General features: G+C 46.6%; 1 protein-coding gene across 1 annotated transcript in view; it reads left to right on the top strand.

Moving 5' to 3' along the window:
* The window catches only part of LOC115081128 (extracellular calcium-sensing receptor-like), a 36,927-nt gene extending 10,391 nt beyond the window's left edge, over positions 1–26,536 (top strand). The window contains exons 3-5 of the mRNA XM_029585636.1: positions 10,558–10,785; positions 24,897–25,020; positions 25,614–26,536. Of these exons, the coding sequence (XP_029441496.1) occupies positions 10,558–10,785; positions 24,897–25,020; positions 25,614–26,536 (1,275 nt within the window). The remainder of the gene's footprint in view (positions 1–10,557; positions 10,786–24,896; positions 25,021–25,613) is intronic.
* The last annotated feature ends 612 nt before the right edge of the window (positions 26,537–27,148 follow it).

The raw sequence follows: 27,148 nt of genomic DNA, 5'->3' as shown, positions 1-27,148 counted from the left end.
AGACTAGGAGGCACTCCATGAAGTTAGCATGTGGCACATTTAAAACTAATCGGAGAAAGTTCTTTTTCACTTAACGCACAATTAAACTCTGGAATTTGTTGCCAGAGGATGTGGTTAGTGCAGTTAGTGTAGCTGTGTTTAAAACAGATTGGGTAAGTTCTTGGACGAGAAGTCCAATTCGTGCTATTAATTAAGTTCACTTAGAAAATGGCCACTGCTATTACTAGCAAAGGTAACATGGAATAAACTTAGTTTTTGGGTACTTGCCAGGTTCTTATGGCCTGGATTGGCCACTGTTGGAAAGAGGATGCTGGGCTTGATGGACCTTTGGTCTGACCCAGTGTTGTGCTACGGATGGAAGGGAGCTCAAGAGGGTGCTCCTCAGCGCGAGACAAGAGATATGTGCCCTTGCGGTGAGACGTTCCTGACCCTCAACCGAACCTGCATGCTTCAAATGGGTTGAAGGTAGAAGCAGGTACAAGTACTCCGAAGACCCAGGCAGGATATGAGAAGAAGGATGAAGCTTGGAAATGGAACTCAGAGCCAGGATGAAGCTCGGAGGCAAAATTAGGAGCCAGGGATACCGAGACGAAACTCGGTGTAGGAACACTGAGACGAAACCCAGTGCAGGGACAGTAAGAACCGGGTCCTCAGCTGCTTGAACTGCCACAGAGAAGAAGATCCAACAGATGGACGATGAGGATCTTCAGTCCGTGAGATGGAGGAATCCCACCAGCACCCTACACACCCCAGCCGGGGTGGTTGCGGACCACTGGGCCACTACGCACCCTATCAGTCCAGCCGGGCTTGTCGCGGACCACGAGGGACGGGAAGATGAAACCTCAGAAACCTGTGGACTGGAATGGAACATCAGGATACAGAAGACATCTGGACTGGAACAGATCATCAGGATACAGAAGACATCAGGAGAACATCTGGAACAAGGACGAAGACAAGAGACCAAGGAACGAAGAATATCTAGACGACAAGGGATCCCACATGGAACAGAGTGCTTGGATGGAGCTGGAGAAAATGTAGGAATGACTGAAGAACCCTTTTATAGGGTGAAGCAGGAAACTCCCAAGGTGGAGCTCGCAGGAGGAGCCAGCGGAACCACTCCCTGCTGGCCCTTTAACTTCAGGGAGGAGGCGCAGCCCCGCGCCTAAGGAGAGCAGGCAGAGGACATCAGAACCATGGACAGCGGCCCTGCAGGACGTTGGCATGCTGGAACAGGAGCTGGGCCATGCAGCGACATGAGAGGCGACGTGAGAGGCGGCATCTGGCTGCTGAAGCTGGGGCAGGGACGGCTCCAGCTGCCAGGCAAGTCCAGGGATGCAGGCCCTTTCCCAGTGGAGGTCCCAGGTAAAGTTGGTGGCCTCCGGGCCATGTAGGGACTTTGTTGGCGGCCTCCTGGCCGCATGAAGGAAGTAGTGCGGCACCAGCCGCAAGATACATGTGCCAGCGGCCTCCGGGCTGCTTGGAGAGAATTAGCGCGGCTCCTGCCACATGTTGGGAATGCCGGTGGCCTCCAAGCTTCTAGGAAAGGAGAAGCAGGGCTCCTGCCACATGGGAAAACTTCAGCAGACTCCGGACCGTGAGAGGCTGCAGTAGCGTGGCTCCTGCCGCACAGGAAACATGACGGCGGCCCCCGAGCTGCGGGAGGGCAGAAGAAACAAAAAGAAGGTGGAGAGGCTGCCCGGAAGGGCAGAATCGCAACATCCAGTATGACATGTTCTTATTTTCTTATGTTTGAGACACTCCACCAGTGTCACACTGTAGAGCTCTGTGCGTATCAGACGTTTCTGTAATATATACAAACTGGGTCATGCTACAGATGAGGTTTCATCAGTATTATCCCCAAATAGGGATAAACGTTTTAAGACTTTTAAGACTTCTGCCAAGTGATCAGCTGAATAGCTGAATGTGTTCTCCAAATTTATAATTGACATGACTCACTATTCTAATTGTACAAATACATTTCAATAAATTTCTTCTGAAAGATGTATTCATATAACAACTTGAGCCAAAAAAAGTAAATGAGCAAAATATTTTGTTCTTGTGGTAGGACCATTCATAATGCTCATGCTTATGTTTTAATTTATATGCTTCCGGTCAACTATAATTATGTTGTACCTAGGAACCAGAGAACTCTGGTCATGATTGAGAAGGAAGGTATATTTTTCAAATATACAAGCATAAATACTTGGTTGAGATACATGGTGAAAATACAACGTAAAAATAAAGAAATATTTATTCCTATAGTCAAATAGTATATAAACATTTCACCCACTGGACTTTTGGCAAGTCTTGTGGGGGTCAGGAGGGTCCCCCAAGACCCAAGATCCCCTGCCAAAAGTCCCTGGTGGTCCAGCGGGGGTCCGGGAGTGATCTCCTGCACTCGGGCCATTGGCTGCCAGTAATCAAAATGGTGCCGATAGCCTTTGCCCTTACTATGTCACAGGGGCTACCGGTGCCATTGATCAGCCCCTGTCACATGGTAGGAGCACAAGATGGCGCCGGCCATCCAGTGCTCCTACCATGTGACAGGGTCCGGCCAATGGCACGGATACCCTGTCACATGGTAAGGGCAAAGGGCCATCGGCACCATTTTGATTAGTGGCAGCCGACGGCCCGGGAGCGGGAGGACGGCCCGAAGCGAGAGATCACTCCCGGGAGCGAGAGATCGCTCCAGGGACCCCCAGTGGACCACCAGGTACCTATAAAAAGTTTTGGGGGGCGTCGGGAGGGTGGGGGAAGCTAAGGGGTTAGTTTTAAAGGGTCGGGGTGGGTTTAGGGGTTATTTTTGTGTGCCATTTTTCCCACCCTCCCCCAAAACGATAAGAGAACCCCCACGATCAATATCGTGGGGTTTTCCTATCGTTTTGGGGGGAGCCCCCGATTTCTGACGATTTTGAAAATATCGACGATATTTTCAATCGTCCAAAGCCCAATTCACATCCCTAATATCCAGCATGGCTCTCTGCATCAGTGGCAGGAGAGGATTGAGGAAAAGAGGATTTACATCCAGACAACATCCAACAAGGCATTGATCTGAGCAGTATGGGGTAGATTTTCACACCGCGCGAATAGGCGTACTTTTGCTGGCGCACCTGCCCGGCCCTGTCTACACCCCATCCTTACCTTTGTCGGGGGATTTACGCCTCCCTCCGGGAGGCGTAAATCCCCGCGCGCCAGCGGGCCGCTAGCGCACCGGGTCGCGACCTGGGGGCGGGTCCGGAGGGCGCGGCCACGCCCCCGGACCGCCCCGGGCCGTAACCAAGCCCCTAAACCCGCCCCCGAAACGCTCTCGACACGCCCCCAAAACGGCGCGACACTCGGTCCCGCCCCCGACACGCCCCCGACACGCCCCCCTCCGAAAACCCCGGGACTTACGCGAGTCCCGGGGCTCTGCGCGTGCTGGTAGGCCTATGTAAAATAGGCTCACCGGCGCGCAGGGCCCTGCTCGCCTAAATCCGCCCGGATTTGGGCAGATTTAAGCGAGCAGGGCTCTTAAAATCCACCCCAATGAGTATACAAACATCGGGGTAACTTGCTTGATACGACGGTTACTACCCTGAAACATTAAGCCTTATACTTCATTTTAATGCAGCTCCAACACTGCTCTCTCTGTATCAATGGCGGGGGTGGAAGGAAATTAGAATCAAAAAGTTACCAATAAGGGTGCTGAACTCAGCGGTCGGAGTAACAGATAAGTATGAGAAAATAAGTGTGAAAGGTTGCTGGGCAGACTGGATGGGCCTATTGGTCTTCTTCTGCCGTCATTTCTATGTTTCTATGTTACTTATCAGCCCACAAGATCACTAAGGTCAGGGAACCAGTTATTTTTAGAAGTTCCTACTTTTAGGTTGTTTTGCCTTGATGAATCACTTGAGCGGCTTTTCATGATATAGGGTCCCACTTTATGGAACCTATTACCTCTAGAGATTAAAAAATAAACCACACTTACAAAATTGAGAAAGCTGATAAAAGCATTCTATTTTAATAAGCTTTTAACACTGCTTAGCAATATAGGTTTACAATTTAGTTTTCTCCAGATAAAGGAGAATTTAAGTCCCTAAAAGTGACCTTATTTGTATTGCGCGGGGATGCATGGAAGTGTGCCCTTGGACCTCGGCAAACCGGAAGAGGGGCTTTGAGGAAACACTGAGGCACGTGAGATGAGCCCCTTCTGGGTAGACATGAGGAATCTGGAGGCCCTGACCCTCCACCAGACCTGAACGCTTCCGTGAGGTCACCAACACAATGGTGGTCTCTGAGTGGTCCTCCGACCACTCCAAGCCCTTTCGGACCTGTCACTGGGAAATGGCAAGAAGCGGTAGGCCAGACAGAAGTCAAGGGCAGACGAAGGTATCTTGGCACAGGACGAAGAGACGAAGACTCAGACACTAGAGCTTGGAACTAGGAACAGGCGAGATGAGGACTTGGAACTTGGAACAGATGAGAACTAAGACAGGCTAAAAGTCGGGATGAAGAAGAATCCGGGCAACTCTTGCAGCAACCGTTTTGGACTGAGCTTCATAGATCCGGCGAAACAGGTCAGAGAAGTTGGACTGAGGACGGTCCACATAGAGGAGGATCCGGACCAGGACATCTGAGGACAAGACAAGCTAAAATCATGCAAGTAAAAGTATGGAACTCTCAAGAGAGCGCAGGGCCTCCCGCCACTCACGAACACAGTGAAGAGCAGCATGGAGAGGAGGACGGACAACAGCCCCTCAGGAAGTCCAGAAACAGGAGGAAGGTGGAAGGGTGAGCAAAGTCCCTCAGGTGCCCTACACAGCCCAGCCGGGCTGGTCACAGACTATACTTTCCCCTACATGACCTACACAGCCAGCCGGCTGGTCGAGGACCACGAGGGGAGCAGGGCCTCCCAGGAAAGGGGCAAACATCTGTACATCAGAGACAGAGGGCATCAGGACATGGAGGACATCTGGACAACAAAGACGGAGGACGTCAGGAACACTGGAAGGGTGACAAGACATCAAAGACGAAGGACATCGGGACAGGAACACGGAACATCCAGTAAAGAGACCAGGAACAAAGAGGGATCCAAAGAAAAACTAGAACGCCAGGCAGCAGCAGGAATGAGGAGTCCTGAGGAGAACCTACCAAGAGGATTGGCTCCTTGCAAAGGCAAGCAGAAGAGGAAGCAGACCCCTTTTGTAAGGCAGAAGAGGACGACGCCAAGGGAGGAGTCCACAGGTGTGGCCCGGGGAATATCCGGCTACAGGCCCTTTAAATTCCAAGAGGAGGCGCGGCCTCGCCCCTTAGGAAAGAGGAAACATGAAGCAGGACCCTGGATAGCGGCGTCTCGCCACCGAGGAGTGCAGGAGCAGGAGCTGGACCTCATGGCAGGCCCCAACGTGGGAGGTGGCTTCCCTGTCGCTCAAGGAGGACGTCGGCGGCTCCTGCCGCAACGGAGCACTGCGGCATGGTCCGACATGCCACGGAACAACGTGGATGGTCACCAGACTGCGGAGAATCCAGCGGTGGCCTCCTGGCCGCGAGGGCAGCTCTCAAGCGGCTCTAGGTGCGAAATGGAGATTGAGGGCAGCACCATGCCGCAGGAGAGCGGCGGGGATGTCGGCGGCTTCCAGTCCGCAAAGTAAGGGCCTGCTCATGGCTAGGCCCGTGAGCAGGAGTGCAACAATTTAGGTTATACTTTAGAAATGAACCCCATACCAATTGAGGCATGACTGTAGCAGTCTCTGATTCTATTTCTTAAAAAGTAGACTTTTAGTAGCCATTGGTGTCCAGGCAGAAATGAGGTTTATTTTTTGTTTTATTCTCTGTTTTATATGTTTATTATTTTGTATTTTTCTTTGTATTGCTATGAATTATGAATTATTTATTGTAAACCACTTAGTAATTGATAGATGGTATATAAATTTTACAAATAAATAAATAAATAAGCACTATAGTCTTATCCTCCACCCTACTACATTGAATTTTTAAAAAATATTTTAAATGTGTGCAGGTAAAAATAAAAAGAGCGTTATTGCACTTCAATTCTAGTCCTTAATAGGGGCTCTTCCACGTTATCTTCACATTACACAAATGGAAAGCCAGCCCAAAATAATGCCATGTTTCGCTTAATGCTGCTTCAGGGGCATCTGGCTGAAGTTATTGCTAATTTTCTCCGCTTTCAGTTGCAAAATTAAATGTACATATAAGAGAACACAATTACACACTATTGTTCACATTCAATTCATAATTTTTTCCTTCATGCCCAAACCGCACCAGCCTCTATGGACACCACATCGCTATTTCATCTAAAACAATGGTCACATCCCTTCATGTAACTACTCCCTTTTATAGTAGATCGTGTGTCATCACAATGTTACATCAAAGTGCTTGAATAAAAATCCAAAGTCTAGATACATCATTTTGTGATAATTTTCGCATGAATAGCACCTGTGATAAAACAGGTTCTTGGTTATGGTAATTTTTGAGTTATCACAACACACCCATGATATTTTCACTTTGCAAAGTGCCCAGACAGGAATTTCTTGAGAGTGATAGTGAAGGTGAGAGAGGGAGAGAGAGAGAGAGAGAAATAGAACATCTTTATAATAGAGATGTGAATCGGAACCGGAATCTGATCGGTTCCGGTTCCAATCCAAATCTTAAAATTTTTATTGCCTAGCCCGATTTGAGTTTTGATTATCGGCTGCGCCCGATCCGATAATCAAAAAACCCTCCCCTACCCTCCCGAACCCCCAAAAAAGGTTTTAAAATTACCTGGAGGTCCAGCGGGAGCACGGGGAGCAATCTCCCGCTCTCAGGCCATCGGCTGCGTTAATAAAAATGGCGCCGATGGCCCTTTGCCCTTACCATGTGACAGGGCAAAGGTGGCGCCGGCGCCATTTTGAATACTGGCAATACGGCCTGAATGCAGGAGATCGCTCCCGGACCCCCGCTGGGCCCCCAGGGACTTTTGGCCAGCTTGGGGGGGCCTCCTGACCCCCAGAAGACTTGCCAAAAGTTCAGCGGGGGTCCGGGAGCGACCTCCTGCACTCGGGCCATATTGCCAGTATTCAAAATGGTGCCGGTGCTACCTTTGCCATCACTATGTCATAGGGGCCGACGGTCGGCCCCGTGACATAGTGAGGGCAAAGGCTAGCGCCGACGCCATTTTCAGTACTGGCAGCCGCTAGCCTTTGCCCTCACTGTGTCACAGGGGCCGGCCGTCGGCCCCTGTGACATAGTGAGGGCAAAGGTAGCGTGGGCGCCATTTTGAATACTGGCAATACGGCCTGAGTGCAGGAGGTCACTCCTGGACACCCGCTGGATTTTTGACAAGTCTTGTGGGGGTCAGGAGGCCCCCCAAGCTGGCCAAAAGTCCCTGGGTGTCCAGCGCCGGCCATCCAGTGCTCCTACCATGTGACAGGGGCCAGCCAATGGCACAGATACCCTGTCACATGGTAAGGGCAAAGGGCCATCGGCGCCATTTTTATTAGTGGCAGCCGATGGCCTGAGAGCGAGAGATCGCTCCCCGTGCCCCCGCTGGACCACCAGGGAATTTTAAAAGGTTTTTGGGGGGGGGGGTGGGTTTGGGAGGGTGGGGGAGGCTAAGGGTGTCATTTTAAAGGGTCGGGTGGGTTTTTTTTTTATCGGGCCATCGGCGCCATTTATATTAGTGGCAGCCAAAATGGCGCCGATGGCCCGAGAGCGGGAGATCGCGCCGTGACCCCCCCACTGGACCACAGGTAATTTAAAACATTTTGGGGGGGTGAGGGAGGGTGAGGGATTTGTTTTAAAGGGTCGGGGTGGGTTTAGGGGTTGTTTTTGTGTGCCAGTTTTCCCCCCCTCCCCCCCTCCCCCGATTTACGATTTTTCATGATAAATCGGGGGAATTTCTATTTTATCGCGACTCTAACGATTTTTGATGATTTAAAAAATATCTGACGATTTTTTTTAAATCGTCAAAAAGATTCACATCCCTACTTTATAAGCCTCTTATATAAGTCAACTATTATTCCACTGTAGGAGGGTCAGCTAGTAACTTGATTTGAGGTTTTGGTGGTGGTCTAGGGTTTTGAGGCCAGTTTTACATTCACAGTGAGATATACGAACAGCACAGTACACATCAGTGAACATTTGATGTGATTTGGAGTGAGGAAAGCTATACAAAGATGAGATTTCTACAACGTTCTTACCCTAGCATGATGAGCTTTCTAACTAGGGGCTATCGACCTAGGGTGAGAGCACATTGTAGAAATCTCATCTTTGTGTACCTTTCTTCACTCCATATCACATCAGATGTTAACTGAGGTATACTGTGCTGTTTGTACATCTCACTGTGAATGTAAAACTGGCCCCAAAGCCATAGACCACCACCAAAACCGCACCCGAAGTTACTAGTTGACCCTCCTATGGTGATATAAATAGTTGACTAATTTGTATGTCATCCCAGAGGCTCGTTCTCTCTCCCCCCGCCCAATGCATTTTGATGAATGACCCTGCAGATTTGGTGTCTTATTGAGAATGTCAAACGCTTATTAAAACACCTTCCATTCAATTTGGAGATATCCTCCTCTTACCCAATTTCCAAGCCCTCCCTTGACTCCCCTGGTAGGGTTAGTCTGATCCACTGGGGAAAGCAGAGGAGGCTCCAAAGAAGCCTCCTTGAGTTGAGTAGCACAGGTCTGAGCCACCATAGACATGTTAACACCAGATGAGAAGCCACAACCTATTAGATGATACATTTTTGAGGCTCCCACAACTGGGACACTTTCCTGTGCTCCACGGTGGCAGCCATCTTGTCTTCCCCATGTGGGTAGCCTTAAAAATGTCCTTAAACATAACGCTGCTGAAACTCCTGCAAACATGTTTAGGCCTCATTCACTGCATCACAAAATTCACTGACCTACAAGCTTGCTCCTCCTGACTGGCCTGATTCTGCCTCCAAGAATCCAGTGGATGAGGGGGATGTTCCCTGGGTGGTCAGGCTGTTTAAAAAGGAAGAACTGGCATATTTGATTACTCGGGCTCTTTTTTTTTAACTTGTTTTAAAGACACAGGTTGTCAGACAATCCAGGTAAGCCAGGAACCCCAACAAGCACAAAAAGAAGGAAAGGGATTCTGACTCCTCATAAGGTCCCAGGAGACAGCACCAAAAGCCATGGGGAGTGCAGGGCAAAGAGGGAACCAGTACCACTAGTTTTCAGTTCCCCTCCATTACCTATAAGAAAAAGGTCACCAAACCATCCACTCACCTTCACTCTCTCAAACAGAAAGGGGTGGAGGACCAAGAATTACATCACCCTTTAAAGAATTCATCCTCCAGATCCAATGCTACACCTCCAACATCTGCTGGAGAAAGAGATATACTGGCAGTCTGCAGGTGGCACAATGCATGTGGTTCCAATAAATCTTTCTTTCTCTGTCTTCATGGGAACTGGTCTGGTAGGGATGATAAGGAATTATTATTATTTATTACTTTTTGCAATTTGCAGCATACATAAAACACTATAACACATATAGGTTAAGATTGAGTATGTAAATCAATCCAGGTGTGCTGTCCTCTCTGGGGGTCATGGTGGAGTATTATTCAGTATGGAGGAGAAGGACAGGGAAGGGTGATTTTTTTGGTTTTTGAAATATTGGGAAAACTGATCTGAATACCCAGGCCTGCCAGGCCTTGTGGTGTTTTCTGAAGGACAGGTAGTCCTTGATGGTATACCACAGTTTGGAGCCCAGGCAGGAGAAAGCCCTCTTATTAGTTTTGTACATAGAAACCCGAGCTATGGATGGGATGATGAATGGAGACTTTTGTTTGTGGCTTTTAGAGTCAGCTGGTCTCTATAAAGTTTGCATGTTAGTGGCTTGCTTGCTATGGACATATATATTTTTTCAACTTAAATATACATGTAGTTTTTCCTACCATGCTTCCAAAATGCTCTATGGCCTGGCCCTTTACTCTGTGGCTAAGAGAATGCATGTGGTGAAAGTTTGTGCATGATTTTAGGTTAATGAAAATCCACTTATGCAGGCCCAACAAATCTACCCCTGATTACCTGCCTCATTCTGTGCATTGATCCTGACCAGCTCTTTGAAATGCAGCCAATTGTTTTCCAAAACTTTTCATTGTCTTACAGTGATGTGCAGATTCTTGAGAAAATTCTAGACTTCTCTGTTTCTTTTCATATTGTGATATATTTTCTCACATTAGTATAAAGTTTGTCCAAAGAAGTTACTATACATCAACTTTGCAGACACAGGGGCCTTCTCCAGACAATCTGATAAAAGGCATTGCAGCCTGTAAACAGCCCAGCTTATCAAGGACCTATGAGATGATTAAGACTCTATGCACCTAGGTGTCTGCAAAGAAGCCACAGAAATATCTTACTCTTCAGAACTGTCTAAAGGTTTCTGCTGAAACCTCGAACAATTTTAGTGGTTTGTGTTGTGTTTTAGGGAAACAAATCAATTACAGTGAGCAATCAATGAAAAACACCATTGCAAATCTCCTCCATGAAATCAGGCTGCCACTGTATAAAATCAATGCAACCACGTCTCCTTTTCCCTGCATAGCTCCTACATTACATATGGAAGGTGCGTTTCCAGAACACCATGGGCCGGGAGATTTTCTTTGACCAAAAGGGCAACTTTCCAGCTTCTTATGACATTCTTAACTGGCAAGTGCCTTCAAGTGCCTCCTTTGCCTATATAAAGATTGGCCACTATGACTCTAGAGAAGCTGCTGGCCGGGACATCGAGATCAACACCAGTGCCATTGTGTGGAGTGGCAACTATACACAGGTTAGATGACTCCTCCGTTTTCACAGAAAACTGATTTGCAAGATGCTCAGAAGTAGTGATAGGAGGAACCTGTTTTTCATCTTATTGAAATCCAGTTTCAGATGCGACAATATTGGACTTGAATGGGCTTGATCAATCAAATTCATTTTTGCATTCCTTTGAGTCTGACTGATTTATTTTCCAGTAATTATTTTTCAGTACTAAAGTCACCACCCCATATTCCAGAAGGTTGCCAGTCTTTATCTTGGGAAAGCTTCTATGGGAAGACATAGCAAACGTCAGTTCTAGTCAACAATATGTTAATAGTATACTTGGGTAGATAAAGGGAGGTATTACTACTGAAAAACATGGTGCAATATTATTCCTGTACGGTACAGGTCTCTGGTGAAATCTCATGTTGAGTACTGGGTGCATTTCTGGAAACTACTAGGGATGTGAATCGTGTCCTCGATCGTCTTAACGATCGATTTCGGCTGGGAGGGGGAGGGAATCGTATTGTTGCCGTTTGGGGGGGTAAAATATCGTGAAAAATCGTGAAAAATCGAAAAAAACGTAAAATCGCAAAACCGGCACATTAAAACCCCCTAAAACCCACCCCCGACCCTTAAATTAAATCCCCCACCTCCCGAACCCCCCCCAAATGACTTAAATAACCTGCGGGTCCGGCAGCGGTCCGGAACGGGCTCCTGCTACTGAATCTTGTTGTCTTCAGCCGGCGCCATTTTCCAAAATGGCGCCGAAAAATGGCGGCGGCCATAGACGAACACGATTGGACGGCAGGAGGTCCTTCCGGACCCCCGCTGGACTTTTGGCAAGTCTTGTGGGGGTCAGGAGGCCCCCCCCCAAGCTGGCCAAAAGTTCCTGGAGGTCCAGCGGGGGTCAGGGAGCGATTTCCCGCCACGAATCGTTTTCGTACGGAAAATGGCGCCGGCAGGAGATCGACTGCAGGAGGTCATTCAGCGAGGCGCCGGAACCCTCGCTGAATGACCTCCTGCAGTCGATCTCCTGCCGGCGCCATTTTCCGTACGAAAACGATTCGCGGCGGGAAATCGCTCCCTGACCCCCGCTGGACCTCCAGGAACTTTTGGCCAGCTTGGGGGGGCCTCCTGACCCCCACAAGACTTGCCAAAAGTCCAGCGGGGGTCCGGAAGGACCTCCTGCCGTCCAATCGTGTTCGTCTATGCCGCCGCCATTTTTCGGCGCCATTTTGGAAAATGGCGCCGGCTGAAGACAACAAGATTCAGTAGCAGGAGCCCGTTCCGGACCGCTGCCGTTCCGGACCGCCGCTGGACCCGCAGGTTATTTAAGTCATTGGGGGGGGGGGTTCGGGAGGGTGGGGGGTTTAATTTAAAGGGTCGGGGGTGGGTTTTAGGGGGTTTTAGTGTGCCGGCTCACGATTCTAACGATTTATAACGATAAATCGTTAGAATCTCTATTGTATTGTGTTCCATAACGGTTTAAGACGATATTAAAATTATCGGACGATAATTTTAATCGTCCTAAAACGATTCACATCCCTAGAAACTACATCAACAAAAGCTGAAGACAGTTCCAAGAAGAATTCCCAAAATATTGAATGGCCGGCACTGTGTGTCATACACACAGAAATCGAAGATGAACTTTCTAGAAAAAAACAGGGAGAGGAGAGACATGACGCAAATATGATGCAGGCTTTAGTAAGGTACTGTAATGTAGAATTTTCAATAGAAAGAAAAATTCAAGGCCAAGGGGTCATGATATGAAGCTGAAGAAAGTGAAGCTCAAAGGGAAATGTTAGGAGCCAAAACAGTGACATAATTCAAAAAAATGCATGGAGTAGAGAGAAAGGAACATTAATGGCAGAGAAGACCAAATGGCTTCCTCTGAAATCTTTGCAATAACTTCTGTGGGTCGGGGGCTATCTACTTAAAATAATTGTTTTGTTTGGCTGAAGAAGATCAACTGTTCTGTGCTGTTATAAAAAGAAAAAATCCTTTCTGCACATAGTAATAACCATCAACCTGACCCCTCCTAGCATCCCTCACTCTCATGACATCTCAACTCACAGTAATAACCATCAAACATTCTCTCCTATAGTTCCTCACCCCATGAAGAGTGGATTGTTTTTCAATACCACAATTTCCCAACTACCCTCTGTTTCTCTCGCAACCATTCTTCAATTCAGTCACGGTCTTGGTTTCCCCTACCTCTGCTGGTGGTTTATTACAGGCAGTTTCCACTCTCTCAGTAAAAAAGTATTCTCTCATTTTATCTTCCTCTCATCAACATAATTTCATGACTCCTTCTTATCCTGAACTGAAGCCTTTAAAAAGTTTGAATGTTTCAATCATATCCCCTCCTTCCCTCTTTCATCCATAACAACATAAGAACATAAGAAATTGCCATACTGGGTCAGGCCAAAGGACCATCAAGCTCACCATCCTGTTTCCAACAGCTACAAGCTACAAGTACCTGGCAAGTACCCCAAAACTAAGTATATCCCATGCTACTGATGCCAGTAATAGCAGTGGCTATTCCTTAAGTCCACTTGATTAATAGAATTTAATGGACTTCTCCTCCAAGAACTTCTCCAAACCTTTTTTAAACCCAGCTACACTAACTGCACTAATCACATCCTTTGGCAGCAAATTCCAGAGCTTAATTATAAGTTGAGTGAAAAATAATTTTTTCCAATTACTTTTCAATGTGCTACTTGCTAACTTCATGGAGTGCCCCCTAGTCCTTCTATTATCCGAAAGAGTAAATAAACAATTCATATTTACCCATTCTAGACCTCTCGTGATTTTAAAGACCTCTAACATATCTCCCCCTCAGTCGTCTCTTCTCCATGCTGAACAGCTCTAAACTCTTTAGCCTTTCCTCATAATGGAGCTGTTCCATCCTCTTTATCATACTGGTCGCCCTTCTCTGTCCCTTTTCCATTGCAACTATATCTTTTTTTGAGACGCGGCAATCAGAATTGTATACAGTACTGAAAGTGCAGTCTCACCATGGAGCGATACAGGAACATTATGACATTTTCCGTTTTATTCACCATTCCCTTTCTAATAATTTCCAACATTCTGTTTGCTTTTTTGACTGTCACAGCACCCTGAGCCTAAAATTTTAAAGTATTATCCACTATGATGCCTAGATCTTTTTCCTGGGTGGTTGCTCCTAATATGGAACCTAACATTGTGTAACTACAGCAAGGGTTGTTTTTCCATTATGTATTACAATGCACTTGTCCACATTAAATTTCATCTGCCATTTGGATGCCCAATCTTCCAGTCTCACAAGGTCCTCCTGCAATTTATTACAATCCGCTTGTGATTTAACTACTCTGAATAATTTTGTAAGATCTGCAAATTTGATTACGTCACTCATCTTATTCCTTTCTAGATCATTTATAAATGTTACGCCCGTCAGTCACAGATGGCTGCAACCGCTTTTTCTCACCTCTTGCTTCACCTTCTCTACCACGCTGGGAAGACTCACGGCCTCTGGCAGCCATTACCGACCTGCTTGCTCCTGTTCCCGTGCCTACCCAGATGCTGCCGACCGCCATCTTCCCTCCAAGACCTCCTAGGCGTGCATGCGCAGGCCAGCTAAGTACACGTCATGGCGGGAACCTCGGGGGCGTCCCTCTCAGATGATGTCAGACCTCTCAGATACTTAAACCAACTGGTCCTCTCTGCCTACGACTTGGCAAGTAGTTCCCTCTTGCTAATTCCACTTCGCTACGTCAGTTCCTGTTCCTGCTCCTCAGCGAGAGACGCCATGGGTACCTGCTCTTCGGGGGCCCCCTGTTCCATCTCCAGGTATCAGCTCCTTAGAGGGCATGTGCCCAGGACTCCAGCCTTCCCCCACTCCTGGGGCTTCCTCTGGAACCTATGCTTCTCCTAGTGAGTACCCTGCTCTACGGACCTTCACCCTACTTCACTCGAGGACCTTCTTTTTGTGTACTCTGCATCGTAGACCATTGCCGAATCTGCTTCTGAGGACCCTCCTCGTGTACCCCGCTCCGCGGACCATTGCTACATCATCTACGGAGGACCCTCCTCGGTGTACATCGCTCCATGGGCCATTACCTTATCATCTACAGAGAACTCTCATCGGGCATTCCTCAGAGGCCTTGCCTTACCATCTACAAGTGGATCCCTCATCAGGTGTACACCGCTCCGTGGGCCACTACCTTTCTCTCTACGGATGGACTACCATCAGGTCTGCTCGACCTTTCACCTCACACCCCGTACCCCGGGGTGCAATATGCTATATCAGTGACAGATACTATGATCAGAGCTGCACCTACGCCAGTATCCTGTATTGGCTCCTTGGCTCCAAACCCTGGAGTCATTCTCTTCATGCTCTTACTGTTCTCTCTATCTATCCACTCTCTCTTTCTCTCTCTCTCCATTTGTTTGCTGTACAAACGCGTACTTCAGCTGAGACCTCGCTTCCCCGACAGTGAGGCTCATGAGGCTCCTCCCCATGGACGGTGCCACCTCTCACTTTGGCCCAGGGGCCCACTGACACACATATCCTAACAGATTGCTAAGTCCATGGACCCGGCACAGTACTCGGACATCCAGGCCATTCCCGTCCTGGCCCAGCGTCTTACAGAACAGCAAAAGACTTTGGAGAACATGGCTAACGCCATCAATCACCTGAATACCCGGCTGAATTTAGCCTCGATGCCTGCTAAGCCCAGTCTGGCTACACAAGCATCCTCATTCCGGCCTACAGTGCCCTTGCTGGCGCCACCTCATTTTGCAGGTGATCCCTTGTCCTGTAGGGCTTTCTTGAATCAGTGCAACATGCACATTTCCTTACAACCTGCATACTTTCCGGATGCAATATTCAAGGCGACATACATCTTATCCCTTTTAGATGGGAAAGTCCTGGCCTGGGCATCACCCCTCTTGGAATGGATGGACCCCGTCCTGCAAGACCTACCAGGCTTCCTGGCCCTGTTCCATACTGTATTTGACATCCCAGCTCAGAAGTCCATTTCGGGCTCCACGCTCCTGCATTTACAACAAGGTTCCAGGTCTCTGACTGACTACGTCATCGAGTTCAGAACTCTCGCCTCTGAACTACTTTGGGACCCGGGCTGCCTATGTGCCATATTCCTGGAGGGCCTCAGCCCGCGCATTAAAGATGAATTAGCCACATGAGAACTGCCTGAGACCTTGGACTCTCTCATAGACCTCGCTGGTCGGATAGACTGCCGTCTCCGTGAGCATACCCACGAAGGGCGTACGTCCAAGAAGCTGGCTCCTTCAACCCCACGCGTTCGTCCTACACCCACTACTCAAGCTATCACTACACCTAGCGGCGAAAAAGAGAAGCCGATGCAAATGGGCCATAGTCACCTATCTTCTAAAGAGACACCGACGTCAGAGGTCAGGTCTCTGCTTGTATTGTGGCCAGCTGGGCCACGTGGTTCCTTCATGCCCACTCTGTCTGGGAAACTCCCAGGCCTAGGTTCTGCTGGAGGCCTCCTCCTAGGCCTGACATCACCCTCTCCTCCATTGACACTACCAGTGACCATTAGCCTGGATGCACTAGAGTTCCATTCCCTGGCATTGGTGGATTCCAGAGCCGGTGGAAATTTCATTCTAAGATAACTCGTGGAGCATCTTAGGATCCCCACCGTCCATACACCTACACCACTGCTACTCTCCTCCATCCATGGCAAACCTTTACCTGGTGAGGTTACTGCTTCCACAGTTCCCATCCAACTCCGCACCAGTTACTTGCATAAAGAGACCATTTCCTTTTTAATACTGGATAAAGCTATACACCCAGTGGTTCTGGGACTACCTTGGCTGAAACTTCACTCCCCACAGTTCGATTGGAGTACCCTACAACTGTCTCACTGGTGCGACACCTGTCATAAGAGGTGTTTAGAAGTGGTATCCCCTATGCCCTGCCTAGCTGCCACCATTTCGCTTCCTGGTCTTCCTATGCAATACTCCTCCTTCTTGGATGTCTTTTCAAAGAAAGCTGCAGACACTTTGCCTCCTCACCGCTCATTTGATTATGCGATCAATCTCTTGCCGGACAGCGAGCCTCCACGAGGGCGGGTTTACCCCCTCTCCTTGACAGAGACAAAAGCAATGTCTGACTACATACAGGAGAACCTTGAGAAAGGGTTCATTCGTCCATCCAAATCCCCTGTGGGAGCAGGATTCTTTTTTGTAAAAAAGAAGGATGGCTCTCTTCGGCCATGCATAGACTGTTGTGGTCTCAATGAGATTACTCTGAAGGACCGATACCCTTTACCTCTAATTTCAGAACTGTTTGACAGGCTTCAGGGAGCCAAAATATTTACTAAATTAGACCTTAGAGGAGCTACAACCTCATGAGAATATGCCAGGGTGATGAGTGGAAGACCGCATTTAACACCCGTGATGGCCATTTTGAATATTTAGTCATGCCATTTGGCCTTTGCAAGACTCCAACAGTATTCCAGAATATGATGAATAAGATCTTCAGATACTTGTTTTACACTTGTGTCATCGTGTATCTGGATGATATCCTGATGTTCTCCCAGGACCCTCGGAGCCATCATCAGGACATCATCAACTTCCTCCAACGATTAAGGGACAATCAGTTATTTGCTAAGTTGGAGAAATGCTCTTTCAACCAAGAATCAGTCCCTTTTCTAGGCTACATGGTCTCGAGCCAGGGGTTCCAGATGGATCCGCAGAAGACCAAGAGTATTTGTGATTGGCCTCCCCCAATGGGCTTTAAGGCACTCCGAAGATTCCTAGGGTTCACGAACTACTATAGGTCATTCATTCAGAATTATTCTACACTTACTGCCTCTTACTGCCATGACCCGTAAAGGGGCCAACCCCTCTCAGTGGTCACCTGAAGCCATGCTTGCCTTCCATAACCTCAAGGAGGCTTTCCTATGCGAGCCATGCCTATGTCATCCTGACCCCCGATGTCCCTTCATTAGAGTGAGTGCCGTCCTCAGCCAGCATTCCGCCAATCACATCCTACACCCTACACCCGTGTTCCTTCTTCTCCCATCACTTCTCTCTGGTGGACCGTAGCTATGGAATAGGGGACAAAGAATGGCAATCAAACTTGTTTTCGAGGAGTGGCATCCCTGGCTCAAGGGAGCACAACATCAAATCATGGTCTACACTGTCCACAAGAATCTTGAGTACTTGCACCAAGCACAGCACATTAATCACAGGCAGGCCCACTGGTCTCTTTTTTTATACTCAGTTCAATTTCCTCCTGAGATATCATCCGGGAGACAAGAACACCTGAGAGGATGCCCTCTCTTGCTCATTTACCACAGAAGACATTCCTGATATACCACACCACATTATTGACCCCACAAGAGTGCTTCTCGCCGCCACCCATGCTGTACCACCCGGGAAGATGGTGGTGCCTCAACCACTCAGAAGGAAATTCCTATGCTGGGCCCATGATTCGTTACTGGCTGGTCATCCTGGTCAAGCTAGGACCTTAGCTACCCTTCAGAGGCTCTATTGGTGGCCTACCCTTAAAAAAGACGTTCAGGCCTATGTGGAGTCTTGCCCCACTTGCGCAGGCCAGAAGCCCCCAGCCGGTCATCCTTGGGGCCTCTTACAGCCTCTTCCTGCACCCAGCGAGCCGTGGACACACATAGCCATGGACTTTATAGTGGACCTTCCCCCTTCCAGTAGCCACAACACTATTTGGGTCACAGTGGACTGTTTTTCCAAGATGGCTCACTTCGTGGCACTACCTGGTCTACCTTCAACCCCAGAGTTGGCAAAACTATTTATCCGCCACATCTTCCACCTTCATGGCCTGCCCAGACATATACTCTTCGATCGAGTAGTTCAGTTCACTGCCATGTTTTGGAGATGCCTGTGTCAAAAGTTTGATATTGCTCTGGATCTTACTTCAGCCTATCATCCGCAGTCTAATGGGCAGACCGAAAAGACTAACCGGACGTTGAAACAATTTCTCCGGGCATATGTGAACTCTCGACAGAATGACTGATCTGAACTATTGCCCTGGGCCGAGTTCACCTTGAACTCTCACTTTTCTAAAGAAACTGGATCATCACTCTTCCAAGTAGTGTATGGACACCAGCCTCTGCCTCCTCTCCCAATGCCACTATCTGTGCCCTCACCGGCTGCACAAGCCACAGCCCAAGAACTGCACAAACTCTGGGATCATATGAAACAACTTCTGCAGCAAGCAGCTCAGAAGTCCAAAAAATTCTAAGATGCACATCACCGGGCAGCCCCACAGTTTAAACCTGGAGACAAGGTGTGGCTCAGCACCTGCTTCATTCGTTTGGTCATCGGCTGCTTTGCCCCACGATACATCGAGCTGTTCTCGGTACTCCGCCAGCTGGGTTCGGTCACTTACAGTCTTCACTTGCCCGCATCACTGAAAATTCACAACGCCTTCCATATCTCGCTTTTGAAATCTCTCATTTTGTCTGAATTCTCCAGGACTCCACCTGAACCCCAACCTCTGGAATCCGAAGAGGATACCACGTATCAAGTACAGGACATCCTGGACGTGAGGAAACGTGGAAGGCGATGGGAGTACTTAATTTCTTGGGAAGGATATGGCCCGGATGAGAACATCTGGGAGCCTGCAGTCAATATCCTTGACAAGGACCTGATCAAACAGTTCCATCAGTCTCACCCAATAAAGCCAAAACCCCCGGGAAGGGGCCCTAAGAAAGGGGGTACTGTTACACCCTTCAGTCACAGACGGCTGCAACCGCTCTTGCTCACCACTTGCTTCACCTCCTCTACCGTGCTGGGAAGACTCGCAGCCTCTGGAAGCCATTACCGAGCTGCTCGCTCCTGTTCCCGGGCCTCCTAGGCCTACCCAGATGCTGCCGACCGCCATCTTCCCTCCAAGACATCTTAGGCGCGCATGCGCAGGCCAGTTAAGTACACATCAGATGATGTCATACCTCTCGGATACTTAAACCAGCTGGTCCTCTCTGCCTACAACTTTGCAAAGAGTTCCCTCTTGCTAATTCCGCTTTGCTACATCAGTTCCTGTTCCTGCTCCTCGGCGAGAGACGCCATGGGTACCCGCTCCTCGGGGGCCCCCTCTTCTGACTCTGGGTATCTGTTCCTCAGAGGGCCTGCGCCCAGGACTCCAGCCTACCCCCGCGCCCGGGGCTTCCTCTGGAACCTATGCTTCTCCTAGTGAGTACCCCGCTCTGTGGATCTTCACCCTACTTCACTTGAGGACCTTCTTTAGGTGTACCCCGCATCGTGGGCCATTGCCGAATCTGCTTCTGAGGACCCTCATCTATGTACCCCACTCTGTGGGCCAGTGCCACAACCCTCTATCGAAGGACCCTCATCGGTGTACCCTGCTCCACGGACCATTGCCAGATCATCTACAGAGGAGCCTCCTCGGTGTACCCCACTCCGTGGGCCATTACCTTATCATCTACAGAGGACCCTCATCGGGCATTCCTCAGAGGCCTTGCCTTACCATCTACAAGTGGATCCCTCATCAGGTGTACCCCACTTCGCGGGCCACTGCCTTTCTCTCTACGGACTACCATCAGGTCTGCTTGACCTTTCACCTCACACCCAGTACCCCGGGTGTGAGGTGAAAGGTCAGTGACAGAGACTGTGGTCAGAGCTGCACCTACACCAGTATCTTGTATTGGCTCCAACCCCTGGAGTCATTCTCTTCACGCTCTTACTGTTCTCTCTGTCTATCCACTCTCTCTCTCCATTTGTTTGCTGTACAAACACATACTTCAGCTGAGACCTCACGTCCCCGACAGTGAGGCTCACAGGGCTCCTCCTCATGGGCGGTGCCACATCTCACTTCAGCCCAGGGGCCCACACACACACGAATTATAACAATAAATATATTGAAAAGCACTGATCCAAGTACAGATCCATGAGTCACAACCCTGTTTACCCTTTTCCACTGAGAAAATGACCATTTTAATCCTACTCTCTGTTTCCTGTCTTTTAACCAGTTTGTAATCCACAAAAGGACATCGCCTCCTAACCCATGACTTTTTAATTTTCTTAGAAGCCTCTCATGAGGGACTTTGTCAAACGCCTTCTGAAAATCGAGATACGCTACTTTAGCCACATGTTTATTAACCCCTTCAAATAAATGAAGCAGATTTGTGAGGCAAGACTTCTCTTGGGTAAATCCATGCTATGTTCCATTAAACCATGTCTTTCTACATGCTGTGTGATTTTGATCTTTAGAACAGTTTCCACTATTTTTCCCAGCACTGAAGTCAAGCTCACTAGTCTATAGTTTCCTGGATCGCCCCTGGAGCCCTTTTTAAATATTGGGGTTACATTGGCCACCCTCCAGTCTTCAAGTACTATGGATGATTTTAATGATAGATTACAAATTTTAACTAATGGATAAGAAATTTCATTTTTTAGTTCCTTCAGAACCCTGGCCTGCATACCATCTTTTCCAGATGATTTGCTACTCTTTAGTTTGTCAATCTGGCCTACTACATCTTCCAGGTTCACAGTGATTTGGTTCAGTTCATCTGACTCATCACCATTGAAAACCATCTCCAGAACTGATATCTCGCCAACATCCTCATTAGTAAACACAGAAGCAAAGAATTCATTTAGTCTTTCTGCAATGGCCTCATCTTCCCTAAGAGCCCCTTTAACCCCTCAATCATCTAAGGTCCAACTGACTCCCTCACAGGTTTAGGTTTCTTGCTTTGGATATATTTTAAAAAGTTTTTATTATGAGTTTTTGCCTCTACAGCCAACTTCATTTCAAATTCTATCTTAGCCTGCCTTATCAATGTTTTACACTTAACTTGACAATGCTTACGCTTTTTTCCTATTTTCTTTAGATGAATGATTCTTCCAATTTTTGAAGGATGTCTTTTGGGCTAAAATCTTTCACCTCACCTTTTATCCATGCCAGTAATCATTTGGTCTTCTTTCCACCTCTCTTAATGCGTAGAATACATCTGGACTGCGCTTCTAAGATTGTATTTTTAAACAATGTCCATGCCTGTTGTACACTTTTAACCTTTTCAGCTTCACCTTTCAGTTTTTCTCTATTTTCCTCGTTTTATCAAAGTTTCCCTTTTGAAATTTCAGTGTTAGAGCTGTAGATTTACATATTGTCTCCCATCTAGTCATAAGTTGAAATTTGTCATATTATTTATTTATTTATTTATTTATTTATTTAAAATCTTTTCTATACCGTCACTAAGTTATATACCATCGCAACGGTTTACATGTAGGCACATATTTAATGTAAGTAAAAGTGTACTATAGTACATTCTAACAGGTGCCGTCAAAGGTTTGGTTACAATATATCATTAGACAAAATAATTTTTAGAGAAGTGGGTCATGACCGAGTGTACTGAAAGTACTTTTACGGGTAAATGTATTATACATAGTGTTATCAATATGCTAGTTGTGATGTGGGGTTCATAGACTACTCTACTGTATTGTCATAAGTACTGTGTGTCGGTGTTTATCTGCTTATTCCTGAATAATTTCTATTCTCCCGTCTCCTTGTAAAATGCCTGTTTAAAAAGCCATGTTTTTAAACTTCTCTTAAATGCCTTGAGATCACTTTGTAATCTGATCTCTGGAGGCATTGTGTTCCAAATTGTGGGTCCTGCTAATGATAAGGCCCTTTCCCTCACTTGGGTTAGTCTTGCTGTTTTAACTGAAGGGATGGTTAGGAGTGCTTTATTTGCTGATCAAAGATTTCTGTGTGGGACGTGTACCCGTAATGCTGTGTTTAGCCAGTCTGATTTCTCATCATGAATTAGTTTATGGATGGTACATAGGGTTTTGTATTTAATTCTGTGTTCAATCGGTAACCAATGTAGTTCCGCTAGGGTTTCGGTTATGTGGTCCCTCCTCCTTTTTCCGGTTAGTATTCTAGCTGCTGTGTTTTGAAGTATTTGAAGTGGTCTTAACGTAGTATTTGGTAGTCCTAGCAGCAGGGCATTACAGTAATCCGTGCTGGAGAAAATTAGTGCCTGTAGAATTGTTCAGAAATCATTTTGAGTTAGTAGTGGTTTTAGTTTTCTGAGTACCATGAGTTTTGCGTATCCTTCCTTTACTTTTAGTGATATGTGCTGTTTTAGATTGATTTCAGGGTCCATTATTATTCCAAGGTTACATACTTTTCCAGCTAGTTCAATTTTCTGGTTGTCTTTGAGGATTATTGAGGTTTGGCTGATTTCAGTATTTTTCCGTTCTAGGTGTAGAAATTCTGTTTTATCAATATTAATAACAAGTTCCATTTGTGTCAGTAGTTGTTTTATAATGCTTAGGTACATGTTAGCTAGATTTAATGTTTTCTCTATTGTCTCATCTATAGGTAGAATTAGTTGGATATCGTCAGCATAAATGTAATGTATAATTCCTAGTCCTGCCAGTAAGTGGCATAATGGCAGCATGTATATGTTAAAAAGGGTCGCAGACAGGGCTGATCCCTGCGGAACCCCTGTTTTGAGGTTGATTTTTTCTGATAATGTGTTATTGATCTGAACTTGGAAAAACCTGTTTTTTAGATATGAGCTGAACCAGTTTAATGTTTTGCCTTGTAGTCCGATTTCTTCTAGTCTATTTAGTAGTATTTTGTGGTTAACTGTGTCGAAGGCTGCCGATAGGTCGAGCATTATTAGAATATAGTGTTTACCGCTATCAAAACGTCTTAGAATGTTATCTGTTAGAGAGAGGAGCAATGTCTCAGTGCTGTAGTGTTTTCGAAATCCGTGTTGCGATGGATACAGTATGTTATTGTCATATAGGTGTTCAGCTAGCTGTTTCTGTACTGTTTTCTCAATTAATTTAGCTAATAAGGGAAGATTTGATACTGGCCTATAGTTGTTCAGGATAAGGGGATCACTGTTTTTTTTCTTAATTATTGGTTTTATCATTGCTCCTTTCAGTATATCTGGCATTGTTCCTTCTTCAAGGGATAGGTTTATGATTTTAGTCAGTGTTTGGGTGACTGTGTTAGCTGATTTCTTAAGTTCAATAGTAGGTATTGCGTCAATTTTGTGTGGGGTGGGGTTTACATTTTTTAGCATTTGTTCCACTTCCATTTCAGATATCTCTATGATCACTATTGCCAAGGGGCCCTACCACCGTTACCTCTCTCACCAAATCCTGCGTTCCACTAAGAATTAAATCTAAAATAGCTCCCTCTCTCATTGGTTCCTGAACCAATTGCTCTATGAAGCAGTTGTTTATTCCATCCAGGAACTTTATGTCTCTAGCATGTTTTGATCTTACATTTACCCATTCAATATTGGGGTAATTGAAATCTCCCATTATTACTGCACTGGCAAATTGGTTAGCTTCCCTGATGTCTCTTAGCATTTCATCATCTGTCTGATCATTTTGGCCAGGTGGACGATAGTATACTCCTATCACTATACTCTTCCCCAGCATACATGGGATTTCTATCCATAGAGTCCTGTTGGACTCTATACCCTGCCGGACATAAAGTGCCATACCCCCACCAAGTTGATCCTCCCTATCATTGTGATAACATTTGTACCCTGATATAGCACTGTCCTATTGGTTATCCTCCTTCTACCATGTCTCTGAGATGCCAGTTATGTCTACCTCATCATTCATTTACATTTTGTGTGTCTTAAGCCTCCCTTTGAAGGGTTTCTCTTTCAAGCGTTTTAGTAGCCTTTTTCTGAACTGAATCCTTTCAGTGTCCTTATGAGGTTATGGTCTCCAGCAATGAACACAATAATCAAGATGGGGTCTCACCAGTGACCGATACACGTGGCAAGGCAATATGACCAACTTTCTCCAGTTGATGATACCCTCTGCTTTTGATAATTGAGCACACAGTTAGCTTTCCCTGATGTTTTGTCACATTGACTGGCTACCTTCAAGCCATTTCAGATGATTCCTCCTACATCTCTCCCTTATTTAACACTTGCCATGTTTTGTCCTCCATATGATATGAAGCGTGTAGAGATTTCAAAGCATTTTCCCTGTCTTCTATAGTACACTTTCACTTTTTTATTTCTTCCAGTGTGCTTTTTCTTATATACTACTCTCGTCTTAAAAACACAGTCACTTGGTTCATTATTAATAGATAAATTTGCTCTGTTCCCCTTCACACTTCTCTCCATTAAGGCTCCTGTCTCTATCTGCAGTGAGAGCTGTGGTCCTGGGTTCAGGAAGGCCATTCTGAATGGGCAACCTGCCTGCTGCTTTGACTGCATCCCCTGCTCTGAAGATGAGTTTAGTAACCAAACCGGTGAGTGCTATGACGTCCATTCTGTAATGAGCATTTCTTGTAGGATGGCATGTGGTATTAGAGGATATGGTGGTTCTGTCTAGATCAGTTTAATGGATAAAAACATTACTGACTAATTCTGATTGGTTGAAGACAAGTCAGAAGGGATCCTAAGGGCTAAGCACACACCAATTCCTTCATTATCAGCCTGAAGATTAACCCTGTAGAGGCAGGGCTAAAGTAAACCTGGCATAGTAATTGATTTCAGCAATATAATCACAAACCCTGAGCTTTGGAATGGCAGGGGCAGGTACCATAGTAACAGTTCAGTAATCTCAAATACAAAATATACCTTCCCTTTAAGAAATGTCATGGAACCAGGTATCTGATCATATTGTGAATCATTTCTTAGGGGTTAAAATCCTGGTAGAGGAGTAATCAGAGTCAAGCAATTTGCAATCCCCCTCATACTTACAACTCAGGAAGATGAATGACAAAATGTTGTTGGGAAAGAATAAAGCCTCTATAAAGATGAATGGTGATCCCTTTCTCATTTTATTCAAGTAGTGATTTTCCTTGATCAAAACTACAAATGGAATTTCTTCTTCCTACAGATGCCACAGAGTGTATAAAGTGCCCTGATGACCAGTGGCCCACCAGGAGAAAAGATGGATGTCAGGAGAAGTCCATTGAGTTCCTGTCCTACCAAGAACCCCTGGGCATGATATTGGCTGTTACCTCAGTGCTTGGAGCCCTGGTGCCAGCCACTATCCTTGCAGTCTTCATCCGGAACCGCCACACTCCACTTGTGAAAGCAAACAATCGTGAACTGAGCTACCTCCTGTTATTAGCCCTCATCCTGTGCTTCGGCTGCTCATTAGTGTTCAATGGCCGCCCCACAACCCCAATCTGCATAGTGCGTCAGATTGCCTTTGGTATTGTATTCGCCATCTGTATTTCCTGTCTGTTGGCCAAGACCATCATGGTGGCTATAGCCTTCAAGGCCACCAAGCCAACCAGCAACCTGAGGTCATGGGTGGGGCCACGACTGCCCAATATCCTGGTGTTAACCTGCAGCCTGGTCCAAGTCCTCATCTGTGTCATTTGGCTGATTGTGGCGCCCCCATTTTCCCAAATGAACATGAAATCCCAGATGGGGAAGATAATCCTTGAATGTAACGAAGGGTCAGTGACTGCATTCTGGTGCATGCTGGGATACATGGGTTTTTTGGCTACTATCAGTTTCATTGTAGCCTTTTTAGCTAGAAAGTTGCCTGACAGCTTTAATGAGGCTAAGTTCATCACCTTTAGTATGCTTATATTCATTGCTGTCTGGCTCTCTTTCATTCCTGCTTACCTAAGCACAAGAGGGAAATACATGGTAGCTGTGGAAATATTTGCAATTTTGTCCTCCAGTGCTGGGTTGTTGGGTTGTATATTCTTCCCCAAATGTTATGTCATTCTAATCAGACCAGACATGAACACTAAGGAATACCTAATGGGGAAAACCACAGGGAACCTCAAAAAGGCAGAGTAAGTGTATCAATAAATATCTGCTCTTGCATGATGAAAACTTGCTTTCTGCAAAGATTTTTTTAAAGCAGAAGCTTTGAGAAATTAAAAATGGCCAAAGATCTTGGCCGGATTCTGAACTAAAAAAATCAATAGGATCCCCTCTGAAGAAGTAAACAGTAGAACTTAGAAGTGTAACCTGTGTGCTAAACTCTCTTAATTGGGCCCCAGAAACCACACCTCAAACACACAGTCCTTTCTTAATTTTAATGTAACCCTTACTAAGGGTTTTAGTCCCAAGGGCACACAAACAAATGTATTTTTCTTTGGGGTTGCTCTGGCTAGTACCTAACTCCCATGCTTGACTCTCTATCCCCTGGTGGATTGTTGTTATGGTGGGAAGCTCTCGCTTATGGCCCAGACCATGGTGTCTTGCTTTCAGTGTGTGTAGATAGTAGGTACATCCCATGGGGTGAGATGCTGGGACAAATCAAACAGGACCAAGTTTTCGGTATTAAAATTAAGTTTATTGATGGGTAATTATCAAATTAAAGTCCATTAGTCCATAATATTAAAGTTACAGCTGACTGCTGGTACATGTGTATTTCCCTGTAGGTTATTTCAGACAACTGGGTAG

Source organism: Rhinatrema bivittatum, chromosome 19 (assembly GCF_901001135.1).
Source record: "Rhinatrema bivittatum chromosome 19, aRhiBiv1.1, whole genome shotgun sequence".
Lineage (NCBI taxonomy): Eukaryota > Metazoa > Chordata > Amphibia > Gymnophiona > Rhinatrematidae > Rhinatrema > Rhinatrema bivittatum.
This window is presented reverse-complemented; position numbering and strand designations above follow the sequence as displayed.